Below are 22479 nucleotides of genomic sequence, written 5' to 3'. Positions count from 1 at the left end.
TAAAACTTTCAGAACAGAAACAAATGGTATAATTCCCAAGTTACTGTTATGCCTCTGCCAATTTTCAATGTTACAAAGAAAATCACAGAGGTCTCTGCATATTACAGATTCATAAAATTAATTTGACTCATATTCAAAATAACCAGGAGACAATAAAGAAAGACATAATTAGCCATTTTGTTAAAAAGGCAACTAAGGTAAGATCTGCAAGATACAGGGTGGTGCACGAAAGACCGACGCAGCTGCCTGCCACAAGTGAGAGCATACAGGCAGATGCTCGATGGCTGGTCCCTGTCCCAATCTTACTCTATGCTTGCCATTTGTGTCCTTTATTTAAGCCTGTGCCATCTTCATTTGGTGCCATATGGGTAACACTCTCATATAGCAGAAAGTGCAAGCAACAAAGGCTTCAATTTAGCCAGAAAGTACATACAGAGCAGGAAACTAGTAAGAGGTGCACGGGGATCGGCCGGGAACTGCATGTATACTTGTGCTAGCGGCAGACATCTAGGCCGGTCTTTCATGTGCCACCATGTAGTATTACATTTGCAAAACGTACATTTTATGATTACTGAATGCACCAGATCTGAATGATTGCATCTGGCATAGAGCAGTATCTTAAAAAAAAATTCTATCAACAGCAAAACTTATTAGTTATTAACATTCACTAATTGCAATATGTTTAATTGGCAGGTATGTCCCAACATACCACCATTGTGAATGAATTGAATCTGAAGACGTACCATGGTATTGATAGAGTTTATAGAATATGACATTGCAGTGGACTTACCCTACTTTTCACCATCATCTTTTCCAGCTCTTTACTAATCTCACTAAAGGTTTGCCTTTTGTCTGGCTCCTGTTTCCAGCATTTCAACATCAGATTATACCTGAAAGCCAGTAACATTTCATTCAGTAACATTTACTTTTCAGCAGAAAGGATAAAATACAGATCTGAAGGAGTCTTTTAATGGTACAATCTCCAGAATGACTGACATCTGATGAATCTGATGGGCCAGCAGTAATGGTGCCATTTGACAACAACGATCAATGTACCGATCTTTCCGTTGATTCCGTTTTTCAGTTAAATTCTGATTAAATCGGATTACATTATATCATTGTTTCCTGTTTGTGGACCCAAACGACCGTTCCCGACCAATCATCATTTGGGTCAACTAGTCATTCATTCGGTAGGTTGTATTGTTAATGAGCACCTTTACAGCACACCTGACATACTGCTGAAAATGCCACACTACATCTCACCATACACTGTCAGATAGGTGTATGAGCAGGTAAATGATCGATATCTGTCAGATTCAAGCCTCCTACACACATTTCTTAGGCCATGGCGGCTTGTTGAAGCCATCTCTGCTGATAATCTATTGTGTGTATAGCAGTTTTAAATCCTCCCCAATGCACTTCCAAGAGATCTGTAGTGCCAGATCATTGAAGTCATGTGTAGGCCAAGAGCAATGTTCTCCTCCATACCCCTTCCATTCTGTTGTCCATCACACTGTTGTCCATCGTCCCTGCTCCAAAACAACAGAACGCATCACTAGCCTACAGGCTAGCAACATGTCTGTACAGCACTCAGCCACAAATTGTCACCTATGGGATTGAGTTCCAATCTCTGTGACTGCTAGTAATTGTGCGTGCATGGACCAATCGGAATTCCGTGTGAGTAGACATCAGTTGAAATGTTGATCTGACTGCTGCCACTACCTTCTTTGTATTACCTGATGCAAGAAACATTGCTTTAACCTCCCTGGCGGTAATCCCAAGCTACTCTCAGGCTAGCCGACAGGAGCTCTATGCAGAGTATAGCGCACAGTGGGCATTTTTACTCACCTCCTGGGGGATCATTATATTATTGTTTCCGGTTTGTGGACCCAAACGACTGTTCCCGACCAATCATCATTTGGGTCAACTAGTCATTCATTCGGTAGGTTGTATTGTTAATGAGCACCTTTAAAGCACACCTGACATACTGCTGAAAATGCCACACTACATCTCACCATACACTGTCAGATGGGTGTATGAGCAGGTAAATGATCAATATCTGTCAGATGTTGATTCAAGCCTCCTACACACATTTCTTAAGCCATGGCAGCTGGTTGAAGCCATCTCTGCTGATAATCTATTGTGTGTATAGCAGTTTTAAATCCTCCCCAATGCATTTCCAAGAGATCTGTAGTGTCTTCTTTGTATTACCTGATGCAAGAAACATTGCTTTAACCTCCCTGGCATTAATCCCAAGCTACTCTCAGGCTAGCCGACAGGAGCTCTATGCAGAGTATAGCACACAGTGGGCGTTTTTACTCACCTCCCGGGGGATCCAGATGTCTTCTTCCTGTCCTCCGAGGCTCTGAATCACTCTGGTGAGATCGCCATCATCGATCCCACCACAGAGTCACAGAGCCACCCAGAGGACGGAGGTAAAATTGCAGCGATGGAGCCCAGGGAGGTGAGTGAGAGCAGGGGCTGCTGCAGAGAGACTCTGGCAGCATGAATTTTTCCCGATTTTAGGGTCTAAAACATTTTAAAAAGACCTTAAAATCCGGAAATAATCATACCGCCAGGGGGGGTTAACACTGTGTCCACAGGCAATCATCAAATATACCAGCACTCCGCAGTTGCAAGAAATCATGCTCCTTTATTGAGCCGTCATATCCACAAAAGTAGCTGACAAATGTTTCAGGGGCCTCGCAGAGTCCCCCTTTATCAAGGCGTGTGGTTAAAGGGGGACGCCTTGATAAAGGGGGACCCTGCAAGGCCCCCGAAACAATTGTCAGCTACTTTTGTGGATATGACGGCTCAATAAAGGAGCGTGATTTCTTGCAACCACGGAGTGCTGGTATATTTGATGATTGACTTTGGAAATTGTGGTATGCCTATTGCCATAATACCAAGCACCCGACTTTGAAGCGAATGGTGTGCCCAGCTACAATTTTCACATATAGGCAAGTTTGCTGATCACTCAATCAAGCAAGTTAGTTCAATTAACTACTTTCGGACTGCGCTAATTGAAATCAAAGCCCTGTTTTGATGGCTGACTACCAGGGCGAAGATTTCAATTCGCCACTGCGTGCATCCGCCGTTTTCGTTGCTCCCGCCAATGTAGTCGATGAATCCCCGCCGTCTCCCGTCGCAGCTCAATCGCTCTGGCCGTCTCTATGACAGCAGAGCCCTGTGAGCCGGCCAGGAGCAGATTTCATTGGCTCCTCACGCTGTCTTTCAGTGTAAGCAACTCCTATTGGCTTACATTGAAAGACAGGGCCAGGAGCCAATGAAAGCGGCTCCTGACCGGCTCACAGGAACTCTGCCGTCTTGGTGCCCCAGGTTCCAGATGTGCGGCGGGTATGTGCGGCAATTCATCAGGATTCCGCCGTTTCTGTACCGGCGGAGACCGATGGTACTTAAGAAGTTAATGTTCACCAGGGAGTCAAACACCCAGATCCCCAAATGAGTGTACACACTCAGCAGAATTCTAACAAGAGCCAGGACTCCACCTGGATTTATAAGCAATAAGCTTCTACTCACCACAGTGAAAACAAGCACAATAGTTTGGTCAGTACGACCTTTATCAAGTGCACTTGAAACAAGCTTGTTTTGAGCATGCTCCATGGAACACTATTCTGCTACTGCCTCAGATCTGCTTGCTTAATTTTCATAATAAGACAGAGAAAAATCATCAGCTTACATTTCATCACTGCAGTTTTCTGGCTTTTCCATTCGGTAACCGGTCTTCAGCAGATTGAACAGCCTCTCTGGAGCAATCCCAGGGTATGGATTTCCACCAAGTGTAACAATCTCCCAGAGAAGAACACCAAAGGACCATCTATTTAAAAGAAACCATACATATGGAAGCTTAGCAGACCAAAAAACATAAGTGTGAAAAGGACATGCTTTTAAAGACTAATTTATATAATTTCTAGGACTGGGTACAGACAATAGTTGAATATTGTCCATTCAATCCTTTTAAATGGTATACTGTGGATTCTCTGATGAGCTGCCGGTCTGATCTGACCCTGCTTGAAGGAGAACGTAGCTGGCCAAGTAGGTTATTTTTCTACTGATTACTATTATTTTCCCCTTGAAACAACCACTACAGTAATCACCTCTTGCTTGTTTTCCCTTTCCTGCAATGTGTAATGATCGCTGCTGCAGCAGCTATTACTGGAAGTATTAGTGCTGCAGCTCAGGCAGTTCTGATCTATTTCTATGCAAGTTGCATAGCTTTGTCTGTCTTTCCCTGCTGTCAGCTTGTGACTGATTATCATTCACCTGTGTGGGAATCTGCATGTCTGCTCCCATTGGATGACCTCAGTATAAAGATCTGCTTCCTGCAGGGTTTCCTTGGGTTTTCATAGCTTCAGCTTAAGCCTGCCTTGCTGTCGCTTTAGCCCCCGATCGTGTTTATTGTTATAAAGATACTTTGCTGGTCTTTGCATCATATATTGGTTCATTGCCAATATATATGCATACCAGCACGTTTATTATTTTCCTTGTATTTGTGTTACGTTAATACATCAGTGTCGCTGATGTATACGTACACGAACTGTTTATATCCTGTGTGCAGTTAGTCAGCTTTCCAGCACGTTTTGGTAGGTTGCGCGTACCGTGACCACCCGTGCTGAGGTAGTTACCCTGCTCCTGGTTCTGTTTGTGGATTGCGTTCATCTCTGCGAAGAGATAACGAATCCTTCTGAATCCTGTTCTGTTACTGTTTGTGGATTGCGTTCATCTCTGCGAAGAGATAACGAATCCTTCTGAATCCTGTTCTGTTACCGTTTGTGGATTGCGTTCATCTCTGCGAAGAGATAACGAATCCTTCTGAATCCTGTTCTGTTACCGTTTGTGGATTGCGTTCATCTCTGCGAAGAGATAACGAATCCTTCTGAATCCTGTTCTGTTACTGTTTGTGGATTGCGTTCATCTCTGCGAAGAGATAACGAATCCTTCTGAATCCTGTTCTGTTACCGTTTGTGGATTGCGTTCATCTCTGCGAAGAGATAGCGAATCCTTCTGAGCCCTGTTCCCTGTTTTGCTCCAGTGTTAGTCAGCGTTCCTGCTTATGTCATATATCGGTTCATTGCCGATATATACATATGTTAGTCAGACGTTACAAATAGTTTCATTGATAGCTGTAATTGTAATACGCTAGGAAAACATACTTATTGTATATTTATCTGTGTTACGTTTATCTATCTTAATCCTGCTATTTTCTGACTATCCTGTCCTGTCTTTGTGAGGCACGCCATCGCCGCATCGCATTGGCTGCCTCATTCCAGTCTGTCTGGTTTTGGACGCTTGCTGTCGCTAAGTAGCCGCTAGCTAGCAAGCGTTCATTCTGTCTACCTGTCCTGATCTCCTCAGTTCTGGTTTGTGCGCTCAGCGCTACTTTGCGCTGAGACGTTATAACGTAAGCATTGTTTGTGGCTGTCAGATCTGCACCGGCTCTGTGCGCCACAATCTCCTATTGGAGTCAGTCCTCCCCTCCACTATACTAGGGATAGCCTGTTTCCTGGTGCTAGTGTGTGTACTTCCTCCACGCCAGCTCATGCGTTGCATGCTGACTGTGGAGAATACACCACCAAGCCTCACATTATGAAAACCCCATTACCAATCCCCATTGTGGGGGGGATTCCCAGAAAGTATGACACTGTTAATTATGGTTCCTGTTCCTTTAAGAAATTTGAAGAACTTAGCTCTGAAACAGAAAATGAGTTTTTCTCTGAATGTGCCAGGTTCCTGACCAATCCTGATCTCCAAGCGACTCCTGTTTCAACCTGGGCACTCCAACTAAGTTATATTTTGTTTAAAGGGGAATTATTCCAGTGGGCATTTGATGTTCTCAATCATTCCGATTTGAAAGATAGACCGCTGGAATTTCTAGCGTTTGTGATCCATAACTGGTTGCGCATAGATCCATTGCCTTTTTCTCTTAATGAACTCCTGGCAGCAGGCCAATCAGCTGCTCCTTCAATTGCTTGCAAGAATGAGCAGCAAGCAGAAAGTGTTACTGATAATTTTCCTGCAGCTTTGAATAAATCACCAAAAACCGCAAGGTCAAAGGCAAAACGCAAACGTTCTAAGAAACGTGTCCAATCTGCAGAATCGTTATCCTTAGCGACTGAGACCTATAATGAGATTCTGCCATTAACAGATAATGAAATGCAATTGTCTTTCAGGGGAGTTAAATGGACTTATGAAACTACTAATGAACTTTCCTCCCTGGCTAGGGAAAATAAAGATTTTTGTTTAAAAGAATTATCTGAGTATGATTATGATGAGATATTACAGAGTATTGAACAAATCAACTTATTTGTGAACCAAGGGAAGTTTGCATACACTACAGTTCAACACTTGCTACAGGTATTGGATATTCTTAAGAATAAGGAATCTGCCAATCACCTGCTAATTAACCCTATACATGTGCCTGCCACAATCATATCTGCAAACCATGATCTGCCTGTTAAGTATGCTTGGAATCCTCCATTTGAGAAAGGAGAGATGGAAGCTCTGGTCAATGAATGGAAGAATGATTCAAGTTCATTTTGTCAATTTTACAGTGCAAAAAGTGAATTGGTATTGAATGCATGCATTAAGTCTGCCTATAACCTAATAAAAACTGGTGTGTGTGAGTATGACTTTGTGGCTCCATTGATTGATGTGTGGGAACTGATTTTGGATGATTTTTTTGTGACTCCGAATTCGCAAATTTGGCGTTCTGACCCGCCTGCTTCAGCATCTTTGGCTGATTCAGCAGGTGATTCGGAGCTCTTTTTGTGTGAAATTGAAGTTCCTGCAATTCCACCCTGTACCATGGATAACTCAGTGTTACTTCCCAGTAAAACAGAAGCCACTGATACATTCTTAACCTTGCCCTGCGCAAATTTCTCAGCAGAGAATCCAGAGGTCCTGCTGACTTCCGAGTCCAGCCTAGCCAGTACTCATGACTCTTTGTTTAGTGAAACAGACACCAGAAAAATCTTGCCTGTCTCTGCAAACACTTCTGCAGAAATTACCTGTGTTAATAAAGTTCAACTCCTGTCTGATCCAGCAGATGCGCAAACATTGTGTCTTGATCTTCCTGTTTCTACACCTTGCTCTAGTTTCGTGAATAGCTCAGAGCATCTGCTATGTGAACCTGAAATCGCAGAATTATTACCTTGTTCAGAAAATTTTCCAATAAATTTGCCCTGTACCATGAATTGTGCAGTAGATCTCTCCAATGAAACTCAGGTCACAGAATCATTATGCTGTCCAGCAGGTGCTTCCATGGTTTTGCCCTGCAATATGGACTGTTCAGTGATCCTGTCCAGTGAAGCTGTGGTCGCAGAGTCTTATGCTTCACCCAGTACTTTGGATACTTTAAACCCTCTAGCAGAGGAGGCTGAAGCACTGCTTACCTCAGTTGGTGTTGCAGTAATATTCACTTGTCTAGCAGCTGTTTTGGAATTACAGTCTGCTCTAATAAAACTTGATGAATTTCTGCCCAGCAAAGCAGAAGCCATTGAAATATTGTCCTCGTCAGCAAGTGTGTCAGATACCTTGTCCTGTACACAGTCTGATTTAACCAATGTTGTTGAGTCCCTCTCCAGTGTTGTAACAGCCGAGGAACTCCAGCCCTGTCCTCTGAATGTTTCAGAAGTCTTGCCCTGTAACATGGATAATTCTGATTCTCTGGTCAAAATAATAGAAATCTCAGAATTTCAGTCCGGTCTGATGAGTGTTCCTGAAACCCAGCCCTGTATCCTGAAAGATTCTGGTTCTCTGGCCGCTGTGGCAGAGGTTCCAGAGTCCCCTTCCTGTCCAGGGAATTCCTCAGTTTTGCCTAGTCCAGTGGGGGCTGCTGCAATACTGACTTGTTCTGCAGCGCCTCATGAGCTCCAATCCAGTGTATTAAATGAGTCTCTGTCCAGTCCAGAGGTAGTTGTGGAGTCCCTGTCTGGTTCAGTGCATACATCAGAAGATTTGTCCTGTTTTGTTGGTGCCCCTGAATCTGATTTGTTACTGACTTTGCTGGAATCAGCGACATCTAAGTCTGATCCAGCATTCTCGTGTAAAAGTCCAGTGGTTGCGAAGTTTAGTCATGATGATTTTTTTTTGGCCAGTCCTGGTTTTGGTCCTGTCTTGGCTGACCCGGAGGCTCACAGTTCCTTGACATGCCCAGAGGTTTCTCTTGTGCCGGTGTGCCCAGATGTTCTTTGTGTGCCAGAATGCCCAAGTGTGTCTAAGGTGTTAGCGTGCTCTGATGCTTCCTTAGTGGGAACACGTTCTGATGTTGCCAGTCTGCCTGCATGCCCAGAGATGGTTCTGGTCCCTGAAAGCCCTGATATTGATGTTTGTCCTTGTGGCCCTGACTCGGGAATTGCCCTAGGTTCCATAGGGGTTCTTGATAGTTCTCCATGTGAGCCTAAGGGGCGTTCTGACCTATGGGGATCTCTTTGGAGCTTCAAGGTGTTCTGGGAGGTCTCTGAGAAAACCTGTCCTGGTACCTTGGACTGGTTCAACAGTGGGTTTTGTGTTGGTAAAGACAGTACCGGTGGGCATTGCAAAGGCTTTGGCGTTTCTGAACGGTTCCTGGAAGGCGGTGGGTATCGCTCAGGGAATTTCGGAGGGCTTTCTTCTGGAAATCATGGTTCTGATGGGTGTCACACTGGGGCTTGTGGTACTGATGGGCGTGGTTCTGTAGGTTCTGGTTCTGATGGGTCCAGTCTTGTGGGGACTGATTCTGGAATTCGGTCTTGCCGGGCTGTCCCGGTCATCATGAATTATCAGTCAGACTGTTTTGTTGGGAATTTCGGTTTTGAAAAGCGTCTGGAATCCGCTTTTAAAGGCGGGGGTACTGTAATGATCGCTGCTGCAGCAGCTATTACTGGAAGTATTAGTGCTGCAGCTCAGGCAGTTCTGATCTATTTCTATGCAAGTTGCATAGCTTTGTCTGTCTTTCCCTGCTGTCGGCTTGTGACTGATTATCATTCACCTGTGTGGGAATCTGCATGTCTGCTCCCATTGGATGACCTCAGTATAAAGATCTGCTTCCTGCAGGGTTTCCTTGGGTTTTCATAGCTTCAGCTTAAGCCTGCCTTGCTGTCGCTTTAGCCCCCGATCGTGTTTATTGTTATAAAGATACTTTGCTGGTCTTTGCATCATATATTGGTTCATTGCCAATATATATGCATACCAGCACGTTTATTATTTTCCTTGTATTTGTGTTACGTTAATACATCAGTGTCGCTGATGTATACGTACACGAACTGTTTATATCCTGTGTGCAGTTAGTCAGCTTTCCAGCACGTTTTGGTAGGTTGCGCGTACCGTGACCACCCGTGCTGAGGTAGTTACCCTGCTCCTGGTTCTGTTTGTGGATTGCGTTCATCTCTGCGAAGAGATAACGAATCCTTCTGAATCCTGTTCTGTTACTGTTTGTGGATTGCGTTCATCTCTGCGAAGAGATAACGAATCCTTCTGAATCCTGTTCTGTTACCGTTTGTGGATTGCGTTCATCTCTGCGAAGAGATAACGAATCCTTCTGAATCCTGTTCTGTTACCGTTTGTGGATTGCGTTCATCTCTGCGAAGAGATAGCGAATCCTTCTGAATCCTGTTCTGTTACTGTTTGTGGATTGCGTTCATCTCTGCGAAGAGATAACGAATCCTTCTGAATCCTGTTCTGTTACCGTTTGTGGATTGCGTTCATCTCTGCGAAGAGATAGCGAATCCTTCTGAGCCCTGTTCCCTGTTTTGCTCCAGTGTTAGTCAGCGTTCCTGCTTATGTCATATATCGGTTCATTGCCGATATATACATATGTTAGTCAGACGTTACAAATAGTTTCATTGATAGCTGTAATTGTAATACGCTAGGAAAACATACTTATTGTATATTTATCTGTGTTACGTTTATCTATCTTAATCCTGCTATTTTCTGACTATCCTGTCCTGTCTTTGTGAGGCACGCCATCGCCGCATCGCATTGGCTGCCTCATTCCAGTCTGTCTGGTTTTGGACGCTTGCTGTCGCTAAGTAGCCGCTAGCTAGCAAGCGTTCATTCTGTCTACCTGTCCTGATCTCCTCAGTTCTGGTTTGTGCGCTCAGCGCTACTTTGCGCTGAGACGTTATAACGTAAGCATTGTTTGTGGCTGTCAGATCTGCACCGGCTCTGTGCGCCACAATCTCCTATTGGAGTCAGTCCTCCCCTCCACTATACTAGGGATAGCCTGTTTCCTGGTGCTAGTGTGTGTACTTCCTCCACGCCAGCTCATGCGTTGCATGCTGACTGTGGAGAATACACCACCAAGCCTCACACAATGAACATACAGACCCAGCCAGCTGAGCTGAACATGTATGTGCACCCATCTGAGCTGAACATGTATGCACTCCAAGCTGAGCAGAACCTGCATGTGCACGCCTAGCTGGCTGAACATGTAAGTACACCCACCTGAGCTGAACATGTACACACACCCATCTGAACATGTAAGTGCACCCATCTGAGCTGAACATGTATGCACACCAAGCTGAGCAGAACCTGCATGTGTGCGCCCAGCTGGCTGAACATGTAAGTACACCCATCTGAGCTGAACATGTACACACACCCATCTGAACATGTAGGTGCACCCAGCTGAGCTGAACGTGCATGCACGCCCAGCTGAGCTGAATGTACATGCGTGCCCAGCTGAACTGAACGTGCATGTGCGCCCTTTAAAAGCAAAGCAGATCGAGAGCCCCAATAGTGCAGTATGTCAAACCAATTGGTCATAAGAGTAAATATATGAGAATTTACTCACAAAAGTGAGTTACCTCTGGTAACCACTCAGTAGGCAGGTGGGTCGGCAATGTACTGCACCCTTGCCCCACCCTGACAAGTCTAGATCATCCGCCCTGATCCAAATGTTGTTAATTTTATTTAGCTTGGAAATGGACCAATGAAAATCATCAGCTACGGCATTTCATTGGTTTAATTACAAGCTGATATAAGAATGAACAGACCCTTCAAAATACACAATATATTATATCATGCAAGATAGGATTAGTAACTTAAGGTGGTCATACAGCAAGCAATTTTGGGGGCCGAATCGCCAAGAAACAGATCACTGCCTGACCAAATCTGATGGGAAAGAGATCTGTTGGCCTCCATAAACACCAGTTCCCGATCTTTCAGGAATTGGCCAAGTGACGTCGCCTTGTCACCCCCAGCCGCGTCCATTCAGTGCCCGTGCATCAACCACTTCACAACTGAGGGGTTTTACCCCTTCAGCATCCGAGCAATTTTCTCCTTTCAGCACTCCTTACATTCATTCGCCTATAACTTTATCATTACTTATCACAATAAAATGAACTATATCTTGTTTTTTTCACCACCAATTAGGCATTCTTTAGGTGGGACACTATGCCAAGAATTATTTTATTCTAAATGTGTTTTAATGGGAAAATAGGAAAACATTTGGAAAAAAAACATTTTTCAGTTTTCCGCCATTATAGTTTTTAAATAATGCATGCTACTATAATTAAAATCCATGTAACTGGCGCCAATATTTTATTTGCAAATAAAGGTGCATCATTTTTTTCAGTTTTGCGTCTATCCCTAATTACAAGCCCATAGTTTATAAAGTAACAGTGTTATACCCTCTTGATATAAATATTTAAAGATTTCAGTCCCTAAGGTAACTATTTAAGTTTTTTTTTTTATTGAAATTTTTTTTCATTTATTTTAATATTACAAAAAAAATTATTGGTAACAATTGGGGAGTGTGGGAGTTAATGAGTTAAATTGAATAGTGATAATATTGTATTTGTATGTGAAAAATGTGTTTGGGTGTAGTACTTTTTGGCCACAAGATGGCCACTTTTTTTTTTTACAGGCGTCCTACAAGCGTCGGAAGGACACTTGTAGGAAGGAAGGCTGGGAAACGGAGTTTTTTCACAATGATCGGCTGCCTCTCATAGAAGCATGCTGATCATTGCGGGGGCAGAGATCAACGAACGGGAATGTATTTTCCCGTTCAATGATCTCCGGGCGAGCGGGCAGCGGTGTGCACGATCGCGGGAGTGCGAGCGGGAGCGCGGACAGCGGCGGCGGGGGGTGCGTATATATACGCTCCCGGCGGGGAACTGAAGTCCAAAGGAGCGTAGATATACCGTACCCGGGCGGCGAAGTGGTTAATACTTTACTTGCCAGGTGTTTGCCACTGTCGTGTTCCTTGTTTGTGATTTTCGCGCGCAGTTACTGCCTGATCAAGCTTGTCGGCCCGAGATTTTCCACAGGTCTGATGGATACATACGACCAAATTCGGCCTGAAATCGGTCGTATTGATGATCAAGCATGTTCTTGGTGGCACAGATTTTCATCAAATTGGGTAATTCCCAATAAATCTGATGGTTGGTCTGCAGCCAAATCTACAGATGTATGGCCACCTTTATTATACATACATCTGTCGATGTAAATGGTTACTTTGTCAATAAGAAAGTGGAGAAGACAGCTTACACATCACTTTGCGTGGTGTAAATGTGATCGAACAAGGACTCGATTGCCATCCACTTCACTGGTATTCTTCCCTGGAAATCACAGCATGAAAAAGATTACAGTCTATACAGAAACAAGTCTATTAGAAAAAAATAAATAAATATTAACAGTACATTGTTGTAACTAATCGCGTTATTCTGACTTGCTGCATGCAGGCTTTGTATCAAAGTTTATGTCCACTCTCCATTGCAGTTCACACTCATTGTAATGCATGCGTTGTGCAGATGACCACTGTGAACCAGGCCTTATTTCACACAGTTGAGAATATTGACAAACAAAAGTGGACACCCAAAAATACATTCTCAAGTTTTAAAGTTATCATTTTGGCGAAAAATGTATATTTTGTATGGCTAATGTTTTTGTAAAAATGTAGAGAAAATGCAAATCCACACTTTCTAGCTGTGCCATTGCATTCATGTACTGTATCAGGGCCGGCCAGCTCCAGTCCTCAGGGGCCTTATCCACAACAGTTTTGTGGGAAGGACAGAGCCATGTGTTTTATGGGACACACTGTACCTTATTCTCTCTTATCTTGTAATTAGTGCTTTGCTAAAAAGGTAACATGATTTCAGACATTGAGTACTGGACACTGTCCACTATACTGTGTGCTTTATGTTTTTTTTTTAAGTTAAGCCATAGTTCCCAACTGTCCTTCTGTGGGAACCAAATCCATCTGTCCCCCTTTCTTCCTCATTTGTCCCGCTTTCAGGACTGATGTGTGAATATGTGTATTTTTCAGCTTAAAAATGTGTTTAACTGACTCTAAACTTTACTCCCTTCAAATTGATGCATCTCTTATTTCCAAATGGTAATAATAAGGAAATCTAATGATAATAGAAAAGACCAGAGTGGTATGAATTATAAGACTGCATCTTTTGCCTATGGATTCTTTGTGATATGCATGACTAGGAGTATGGCAGGGGTGTGTCTGGAGATGTGGCATGGGTAGAGTGACCAGATTTTTGTGGATCCAACCGCCGCGGCAAAAAGTGGGGAGGACTGAGGAGCGCGCAGCGGCAAAGACTGGGGGGAGTGGGGGCTGTGGCGCGCGCCGAAAAATGGGCATGGCCATGACATTGTATGGGCGGAGCTAGCGTAATGATGTAACAGCGAGGCATAAGAAAGCAGTGTTTACGCCATGATGTGGACAAACGAGACTTTGCATCATGGGTGTGCAGAAACTGTGTGATGCTAATAGTATACCGTAACCACAAAGCAGCAAACATAGCCATCTATGACCATTAAATAATAAATGCAGTAACAGTTACCCCGGACACCAGAAAATAAACGCAATAGGCAACATGTCAGCACAAAATAACCGCAATGTGGGCAACATGTCGGTATAAAATAAACGCAATGCGGGCAAACATTTCACCAGAAAAGAAACGCACTGCGGGCAAACATTTCACCAGAAAAGAAACAATGCGGGCAAACATTTCACTAGAAAAGAAACAATGCGGGCAAACATTTCGCTAGAAAAGAAACAATGCGGGCAAACATTTCACCAGAAAAGAAACAATGCGGGCAAACATTTCACCAGAAAAGAAACAATGCGGGCAAACATTTCACCAGAAAAGAAACAATGCGGGCAAACATTTCACCTGGAAAAGAAACAATGCGGGCAAACATTTCACCTGGAAAAGAAAGCATTTACTCACCTGGCAGAAGTCTCCGGCCTCTGGCGCGCTGCTCCTGGGACCGTCTTACTTCTCCTGCAGTCTCCCGCGCTGACAGCCTGGCAGAGCAGGGCTACGGCAAGATGGCGCCCGAAGCCCTGTACTGGAGACACAAATAGGTCTCCAGAACAGGGCTTCGGCAGCCATCTTGCCGTAGCCCTGCTCGCCTGCCAGTGTCGGAAACAGACACCGGAAGAGGAGGCTGGAGCGGGGCTGCGGGCAATGAACTGGCACGGCGTCTATAGACGCCGCTGCCAGTTTATTGAGGAGAGAGTGGCCAGAATCCCGAGGCCGGGACGTCCCGCTGCTGAAAGCGGGACGTTTCCCAGGACCTCATTAAGCCTGGGACAGCGGACCCCGAATCCGGGACGTGTCCCGGGCAATCCGGGACGTCTGGTCACTCTAGGCATGGGTGTGTCTTAAGGTGGCCCTTTTTGTTACCTCAGAAAGTTAGGAGGTATGTTGAAGTGACAGTTTTGCAGACATTTGATTTTTTTTACCTTGCTTCTCTTCACATAAGAGTCCTCTTCATACACATCTCTAGAAAGGCCAAAATCTGATATTTTCATCTTGCGACCTTCTGCCACCAGGACATTCCTGGCTGCTAGATCTCGATGGACGAGCTGTGAAAAGGCCATCATACAATTTAAATCATGATAGCGGACACTGACGCTTTATATGGTGCAAAAAGCTTTGTACTGCATTGTGCAGAAATGACAGCAGTCAGAGCCACATGCCGGCATTAGTCTGGTGGCTGTCAGAATCTAAAGTCTATTTGTCAATGTATGGTGGGCTTAAAGGAATACTGTTGGGGGTCGGGGAAAATGAGTTGAACTTACCTGGGGCTTCTAATGGTCCCCCCGCTGACGTCCTGTGCCCGCGCAGCCGCTCACCGGTGCTCCGGCCCCGCCTCCAGTTCTCTTCTGGAATTTCAGACTTTAAAGTCTGAAAACCACTGCGCCTGCGTTGCCGTGTCCTCGCTCCCGCTGATGTCACCAGCTCCTGGTGACATCAGCGGGAGCGAGGAGATATGGAGGCTGCCATATTTATTTTGTCTTAAACAATACCAGTTGCCCAACATCTTGCTCATCCCTTTGGCATCGGTAGTGTCTGAATCAAACACTTGAAATAAGCATGCAGCCAATCCAGTCAGACTTCAGTCAAAAACATCTGAAGTGCATGCTTGTTTAGGGAATAATCCTCAATAGGATCCAGAGGCTTCCCTCTCCCGTTGCAAGTACCCCCCCCCCCCCCCACTGCCCTACCCCATTAACCCGCCGCCCTCAAACCTTTCCTTGTAAACCAGGGAGTGTTTTTAGCGCCAGCTGGTGAACAGATAAATTACACTGCACAGATTTTTGTTATATACAAAAAAATAAAAATTATATATATATATATATATATATATATATATATATATATATATATATATATATCACTTCCAAAGCCCCCTCCCTCTCTACCACAGTTACCAAACAAACAAATTTAAAAAGAAATGTAAAAAAAAAATCCATAAATAGTTGCCTTAGGGATGTTATGAGGACCGATTACTGTTATTTTAGTACATAAGGGCTTACAATTGATGGGCCACAAAAAAAAAAAACCCAGAAAAAGTACACCTTTATTTTCAAATATTATATTGTCGACATACATTGTGCTAGGAGCATAATTTAAATGCTGTGATAGCCAGGACTGATGGGCAAATCAATGGGTGGGTTTTATTTACAGTAGCATTGCTTATTTTAAAACTATAGAGGTGAAATTGGAAAAATAATGTTTTTTCTTTTTTTGTGTATTTGCCTATAAAATGCATATAAAATAAAGTAATTACTGAAAACAAATATCACTCACAAAAAAAAAAAAATCTGTGGTGAAAAAAACAAGATATAGATCAGTGTAATGAGTAGTGATTAAGTTATTGGCGAATGAATGGGAGAGGTGCTGACAGAGGTTTTTGTCCTGAAGGTGAAAACACCTGTAGGCTGAAATGGTGAAACAATGCAGATTGCCTTACTGTCCTGCTGATCCACTGTCTCTTGTGTGTAATATAGCCATAGACCCTGAACAAGCATGTAGATCAGATGTTTTTGACTGAAGTCAGACTGGATTAGCTGCATGCTTGTTTCAGGTGTGTGATTTAGCCACTACTGATGCCAAATAAATAAGCACAGTAAGAACAATACTGATTTGTTTTAGGACATTGCTTTAAAAAAAACAAAACTTTTTTTTTATTAGAGTAGATGTTAGCTTCAAGGGAAACATTTATTCTTTCGAAAATCTGTGATCAATTCTCTATGGACATATTCATTGAACACTGATCACCAATGCCCTTTTTTAGCAATCAATCCTGCCTGGAGCCATATGGAGAAGCAGGGCCATAGATCCCACAGCTTTGTATTCTTAAAACAGAATGCTTTTAAAGGATACCACAACTGTCATGTGACATAATGAGATAGACATGGGTATGTACAGTGCCTAGCACACAAATAACTATGCTGTGTTCCTTTTTTTCTTTCTCTGCCTGAAAGAGGTAAATATCAGGTATGTAAGTGGCTGACTCAGTCCTGACTCAGACAGGAAGTGACTACAGTGTGACCTTCACTGATAAGAAATTCCAACTATAAAACACTTTCCTAGAAGAAAATGGCTTCTGAGAGCAAGAAAGAGATAAAAAAGGGGGAAATTCTTATCAGTGAGGGTCACACTGTAGTCACTTCCTGTCTGAGTCAGGAGTGAGTCAGCCACTTACATACCTGATATTTACCTCTTTCAGGCAGAGAAAGAAAAAAAGGAACACAGCATAGTTATCTGTGTGCTAGGCACTGTACATACCCATGTCTATCTCATTATGCCACATGTCAGTTGTGGTATCCTTTAAGAAGGCAAGTTTCTGTAGTGCATAGCATTTTAGTAAGGAGGTTTTTGGTCCCTTTCAGCCCCTTACACACCCCTATGAGTTGTGGTTCACCATGAGCTTGCTGGGCAATTTGTAACAGATTTGTATTGTAGCGCAATGCTAGATGTTGCAGTGGTGCAATCAATTTAGATAAGATTTCTGCTGAAATATGGATTTATTCAGTTATGACATTCAAATAAACACATATGCAGAGGAAGAAATATTTCTATAGTAATAAAAGAAAACAAATTTATTTTTTTTATAAATGTCACATGTTATGGTTAATTGGAAAAAAAATGATAAAAAAAAGATCAAGCACTATTGGCTGAAAATGACAGAAGACATAAAACTTTTCACATTTGATTATTAAAATTATCAAAGATTGCAACACTGTGTAAAGGAATATCTCCAAAATTAAATACAGAATTATAAAGCAACATCACCTGTTTTTGCCCAGGTCATATAAGGAAGGCATCAGAGACTGGTAAAGGACCAGTAAAATGCGATGGTGTTATCGCATGATCACATGCAGGCACACATGATCACTTTTTCCTTGCATTGCAGTGGATCACTTATGAATACTTCTTTAGAGAAGAAGGCCTCAGCCTTTGGTGCTGTGCTTATGTTAAAGGGTTATTATAAGGAACCCGAGGCGTGAGACCTATGGACGCTGCCATATTTATTTCCTTCGAAATAATACCAGTTGCCTGGCAGTCCTGCTGATCTTTCTGGTCAGTAGGTTCTAAATCACACACCTGAAACAAGCATGCAGCTAATCGTGTCGTATTTGTCTTAAACATCTAATCTGCATGCTTGTGACAGGGGCCCAGGCTTAAAGAATTAGAGGCAGATGATCAGAAGGACAGCCAGGCAATCTGCATTATTTAAAAAGGAAATAAACATGTCAGCCTTCATATCTGTTTCACCTCAGGTTCCCATTTAACATATTTTGGGCTGTAATGGCTTTAAAGCTACATATGCACTTTACATGTCTGGCCAAGACGATCACAAACCATTTTTTTTTGCAGAGAAAAATCTGAAGTGCGTAGTGTCCCCAGCATTACTGTCCTTCCCTGCAGCAATCCAGTAAAACAGATAGAGCTTGCCGGACAGCCATTGTTCTTGCAGGAACATTACTTGAAGCTTTTGTAACTCAATGCAAAAAAAAAAAAAAAAAAAAAAAAAAGTACTATGCTTTAAAGGTAACGTCCGAGGTACTTAAAATACAAGTCGACTTACCCGGGGCTTCCTCTAGCTGTCCTGTGCCCTCACCGCAGCTCCCCTCCCAGCAGGAGGCCCGGGAGTCCCCTTCAGGTGCAGATGCTGACCTCACTAGGTCGGCATATACTGCGCGAGAGCCGCTCGCGGTCGTGCTGGTGTTATCTGGAGTATTCTACTGCAGAACTACTGCACCTGTGCAGTACACTCCAGATGACGTCAGTGCCACCGTGAGTGGCTCCCACACATGTGCAATAGAGGACAACCTGGCGAGGTCAGCATCTGCACCGGAAGGAACTCCCGGGCCTGGGCAAGAGGCTGGAGAAAGCCCTGGGTAAGTAGATTTTTTTTTTTTTTAATACCTCCGGAAATTCCCTTTAAGGTGACATTTGATGAACTAAAAAACAGAAACCTGTGTGAACTCAGTCTAAGTTTTAAATTAATTAATTTTTTTCCCTTATAAAATAATAGTTACACATGTGAGGCCTGGGAGATGTAAGAGCTCCAAGATATTGAAAAAGAGAGAGTGTGTTCTGAGTGGAAGCAGAAGATATAATCAAGCTTACCTTCATCTCTGCTAAATACTGCATTCCCCGGGATATCTGCCAGGCAAAGGATATGAGGTCTCCCATTGTTAAGGCTCTTTCATCTGGGTTATCCAAGTAGCTGGAGTTACGATTGGAATCGCCAGAACTGGGTCCCACCTTACGGCTTTCTCGTAGGAAGCTACGCAAAGATCCATACTTAGCATATTCCACTATTAGGTACAAGGGACCTGAATGTGGGAAAATAATCAGTTATTGAATATTTCATGAGGAACTTGCAAATGTATGTGACAGCAGGCCTCTGAGATGCAAACTGTGTAACTCACGTTACAGTGAGGGGGAAAAGTATTTGATTCCTGCTAATTCTGCAAATTTACCCTCTGACCAAGAAATGACCAGTCTATAATTGTAATAGTAGGTTTATTGCAGCTGTGAGAGACGGAAATACAATAAAAGAACCCTCAAACCCCAGTGCCCCAAAATCAGAGCTTAATATGCATTTTAATAAGTGAAACAAGCATTTGATTCCCTATCAAGCAGCAAGATTTGAGGCTCCCAGGTGTCTTCACTGTATGCAAGTAACAAGCTGAGAGTAGGAGGCCCCTCTGCGAGGGAGAGCTCCAAATCCCAGCTTGTTACAGGGCCTGTATAAAATGTCCACAGAAGCAATCATTCAGATTCCAAACTAACCACCACATGGACAAGACCAAAGAGCTGTCCAAGGATTTAGGGAAAAGACTGTAGACTTGCACAATTTTGTCAAATCTTGGGTGAGCATCCCCTTCCCTCAGCTAGGGCATTGAAAATTGGCCATGGATGGGTATTCCAGCATGAAATGACCCAAAACACACAGTAAATGCAAAAAAGGAGTGGCTCAAGATCAAGAAGAACCACATGAAGATCCTGAAGTGGCCTATTCAGTCTCCAGACTCTAATCCAATAGAAAATCTGTGGAGACTTGGAGAGGATCTGCAAAGAGGAGTAGACCAAATCCTTCCTAAGATGTGTGCAAACCTGGTGGCCAACTACAAGAAATGTGTGACTTCTGTGATTGCTAACAAGCGTTTTGTCACCAAGTACTAAGTCAGCTTTTGATTGTACTTAATTCACTTATTACAATACACATCAAGCTGTGATTTTGTGGCACTGGGTCTTGCAGGGTTCCTTTGTTGTTATTCCGTTTCTCACATCTACAATAAACCTTCCATTATAATTATTGACTGGTCATTCTTGGCCAACGGGCAAACAAGCAAAATGAGCAGGGAATCAAATACTTCTTTACCTTTCTGTGTGTGGTTTCTGCAACCTCATAATACACACACTATGTTGCCTGCATTACGTGCATTATTGGCCAACCAGGCCAGAGTCAAACGTTACCAAATGTATATTGTATGTCTTGTAGCAAAACCGTAATGATTTTCATCATGTGTTTTCATTTTGCCAGTTAGCTCAAGGGCTACAGGGGTAAGGTGTTGGCATTGTTCAGTAAATTTGTGGGTGTTGGTGAGTGGACTAAACCCAAAAGAGGCAGCTAGTCGGGGCTGTGTCTGCCAGAAATCGAGCATTTGTACAGCCCCGGTGAGCCCCTAAGCTTTAGGAGTGCCTGATCATCTCAGGCAAGTGCATTGTTTCCTTCCTTACCCCGCCTGCCAAAAGCTGCTGCATGTGCAGTGCCATCATCCCTCCTCCCCACTCTACAGCCACAACACGTTGTGCTCTGATTTAACAGCAAAGCGTCTGCATTGTACTTGTTTACCAAAGTGTTGCCCACAGGATCATGCTGGATCCTGATGGGTAACACTATGTGTGTCTGTACCTTTAGAGATGGTCACTGAATTGCAAATATTCCCAACTTGATACATAGTGTTGCAATGCGTATGTAGACTGAAAGTGGACCAATCATATGCAGTTTCTGGCAATGTGGTTTGGTCCAATTTCAATCTGCGTACAAACTGTACCAAAATTTGCAAGCCAGGTAAAAAAACAACTAATACAGAAACGATTTATGTGCAATGCAGAAAATGCACAAGACCTTGCACGGTAGTCATTGGCATAACTACAACTTATGGGCCCCCCAAGCAAAACTTTAAAAGGGCCCCTCCAAGGTTAACACCCCTTCCCTTGGTGACCTTCTGGACGTGGGGGCCCATCTTACAAGGGGCATAAAACAAGTGTGGCCATCAATATTTTCACATACATAACAAGTGTAGCGACAAAAACACCTGATTGGGAGCATGGTCCCCTGCATTGGAGGAAGGGAAGGTTAGTAGTAGGAGGCCCCCAACAGCTCTGGGCCGCACTGTGGTTGCAGGGGCTGATCCCCTATAGTTACGCCCCTGACAGCAATTATGATCATCTGTTCATCTAGTGAACAATCACTATCACGGGTTTTGATTTGAGTTACTCACCATCCTGAGTACAGGCTCCATACAGTTTAATGACGTGTGGATGATTCACTTGCTTCAGGAGATTAAACTCTGAGAGGAGATCTCGCAGCTCACTCTGTGAGGCACTTTCTGTGAAGAGAAGACAAGAGACCATCTTATAACTCCATACTCTGCATGGGATGTTCTCAGTGAGCCACTGACAACATTCCTTTATTCAAGGACGTGAACTGTGATATCCGTGCTAGAAATGTGCAGAAAATTCTCCCAACAACCAAATCTTCACTAAGGCAATAAAGGGAACAAATCATTTAGCTTACTGTTGTGTCTAGTGGCGGAGCTAAGGAGCTGTGGGACCCTATGCAAGTTTTACAATGGGGCCCCCCAAGCGCTCTGTACACAACAACTGATACGGCGCACCAAAACCTGCCAATGGCAACTACAGTGTCAGAGGTGCAAAAAGGGGATGAGGTACAGTTTGTTAATGATTACCACTATTAAAGTATCATTATGAGCTAATACTGTAGTTGAGGGAGGGCCCTTCTGGCCCAAGGGCCCCGATGCAGTCGCTACCTCGGCAACCCCTATTGCTACGCCCCTGGTTGTATCCATTATCAGCTGAAGGCTAACTGCTTGGTATCTAGTGGCTTTCATTTACTTGCCCAATGTCCACTTTCTAGGTCGATGGAGCTTTACACTCAACCCTAACTAGTACAAACAGAATAACACTACCACAAGGCATGACCACGATAGTAACAGGCATCCTGCTTGTGATCTCAGACACAGATGACAGCAAGAACTAACATGTATTAAAGAAAGGCAATTCCTAATAGTTTACTATGTTACTGGGAATTTATGTGTTTACTATTGATATAGCTCTCACATTTCCCACAGCACTTTACACAGTACATCGTTTTGTCATTAGTGGTATCTCAGTGGGGTTCACATTAAAATGCTTTTGTAAGGGTGTTAATTAACCACATTTATAACAGTCCATGTGTAAGTGCATTTGTGCTGTGGGAGTGCACGTTTGCTGTGGGAGCGTAGATATGCTGGAGAAGGGCAGGTGTGCTTGAGGAGTACATGCATTGTGGCCTTCTGCCCATGTGCTCCGCTCATGATAGCGCTCCCGTGGCTGGCAACGCTCTGTGTTTGCACAGTTCACAGAGACTTGAACTATGCAAATACACATAAGAGGCACGTGTTGCACCCGCACATTCGCAGTGGCAGCCTGG

At 43.6% G+C, this 22479-nt stretch overlaps 1 protein-coding gene across 1 annotated transcript in view; it reads right to left on the bottom strand.

Moving 5' to 3' along the window:
• LOC137534107 (proto-oncogene tyrosine-protein kinase receptor Ret-like) overlaps positions 1–22479 on the bottom strand; it is a 172366-nt gene that overhangs the window by 12900 nt on the left and 136987 nt on the right. The window contains 6 exon segments of the mRNA XM_068255471.1: positions 791–890; positions 3701–3838; positions 12487–12557; positions 14702–14824; positions 18882–19090; positions 21269–21376. Coding sequence (XP_068111572.1) covers positions 791–890; positions 3701–3838; positions 12487–12557; positions 14702–14824; positions 18882–19090; positions 21269–21376 — 749 coding nt within the window.

This window comes from Hyperolius riggenbachi, chromosome 10 (assembly GCF_040937935.1).
Source record: "Hyperolius riggenbachi isolate aHypRig1 chromosome 10, aHypRig1.pri, whole genome shotgun sequence".
NCBI lineage: Eukaryota > Metazoa > Chordata > Amphibia > Anura > Hyperoliidae > Hyperolius > Hyperolius riggenbachi.
The sequence above is the reverse complement of the archived record's forward strand: the minus strand, read 5'-3'. Positions and strand labels throughout refer to the sequence as shown.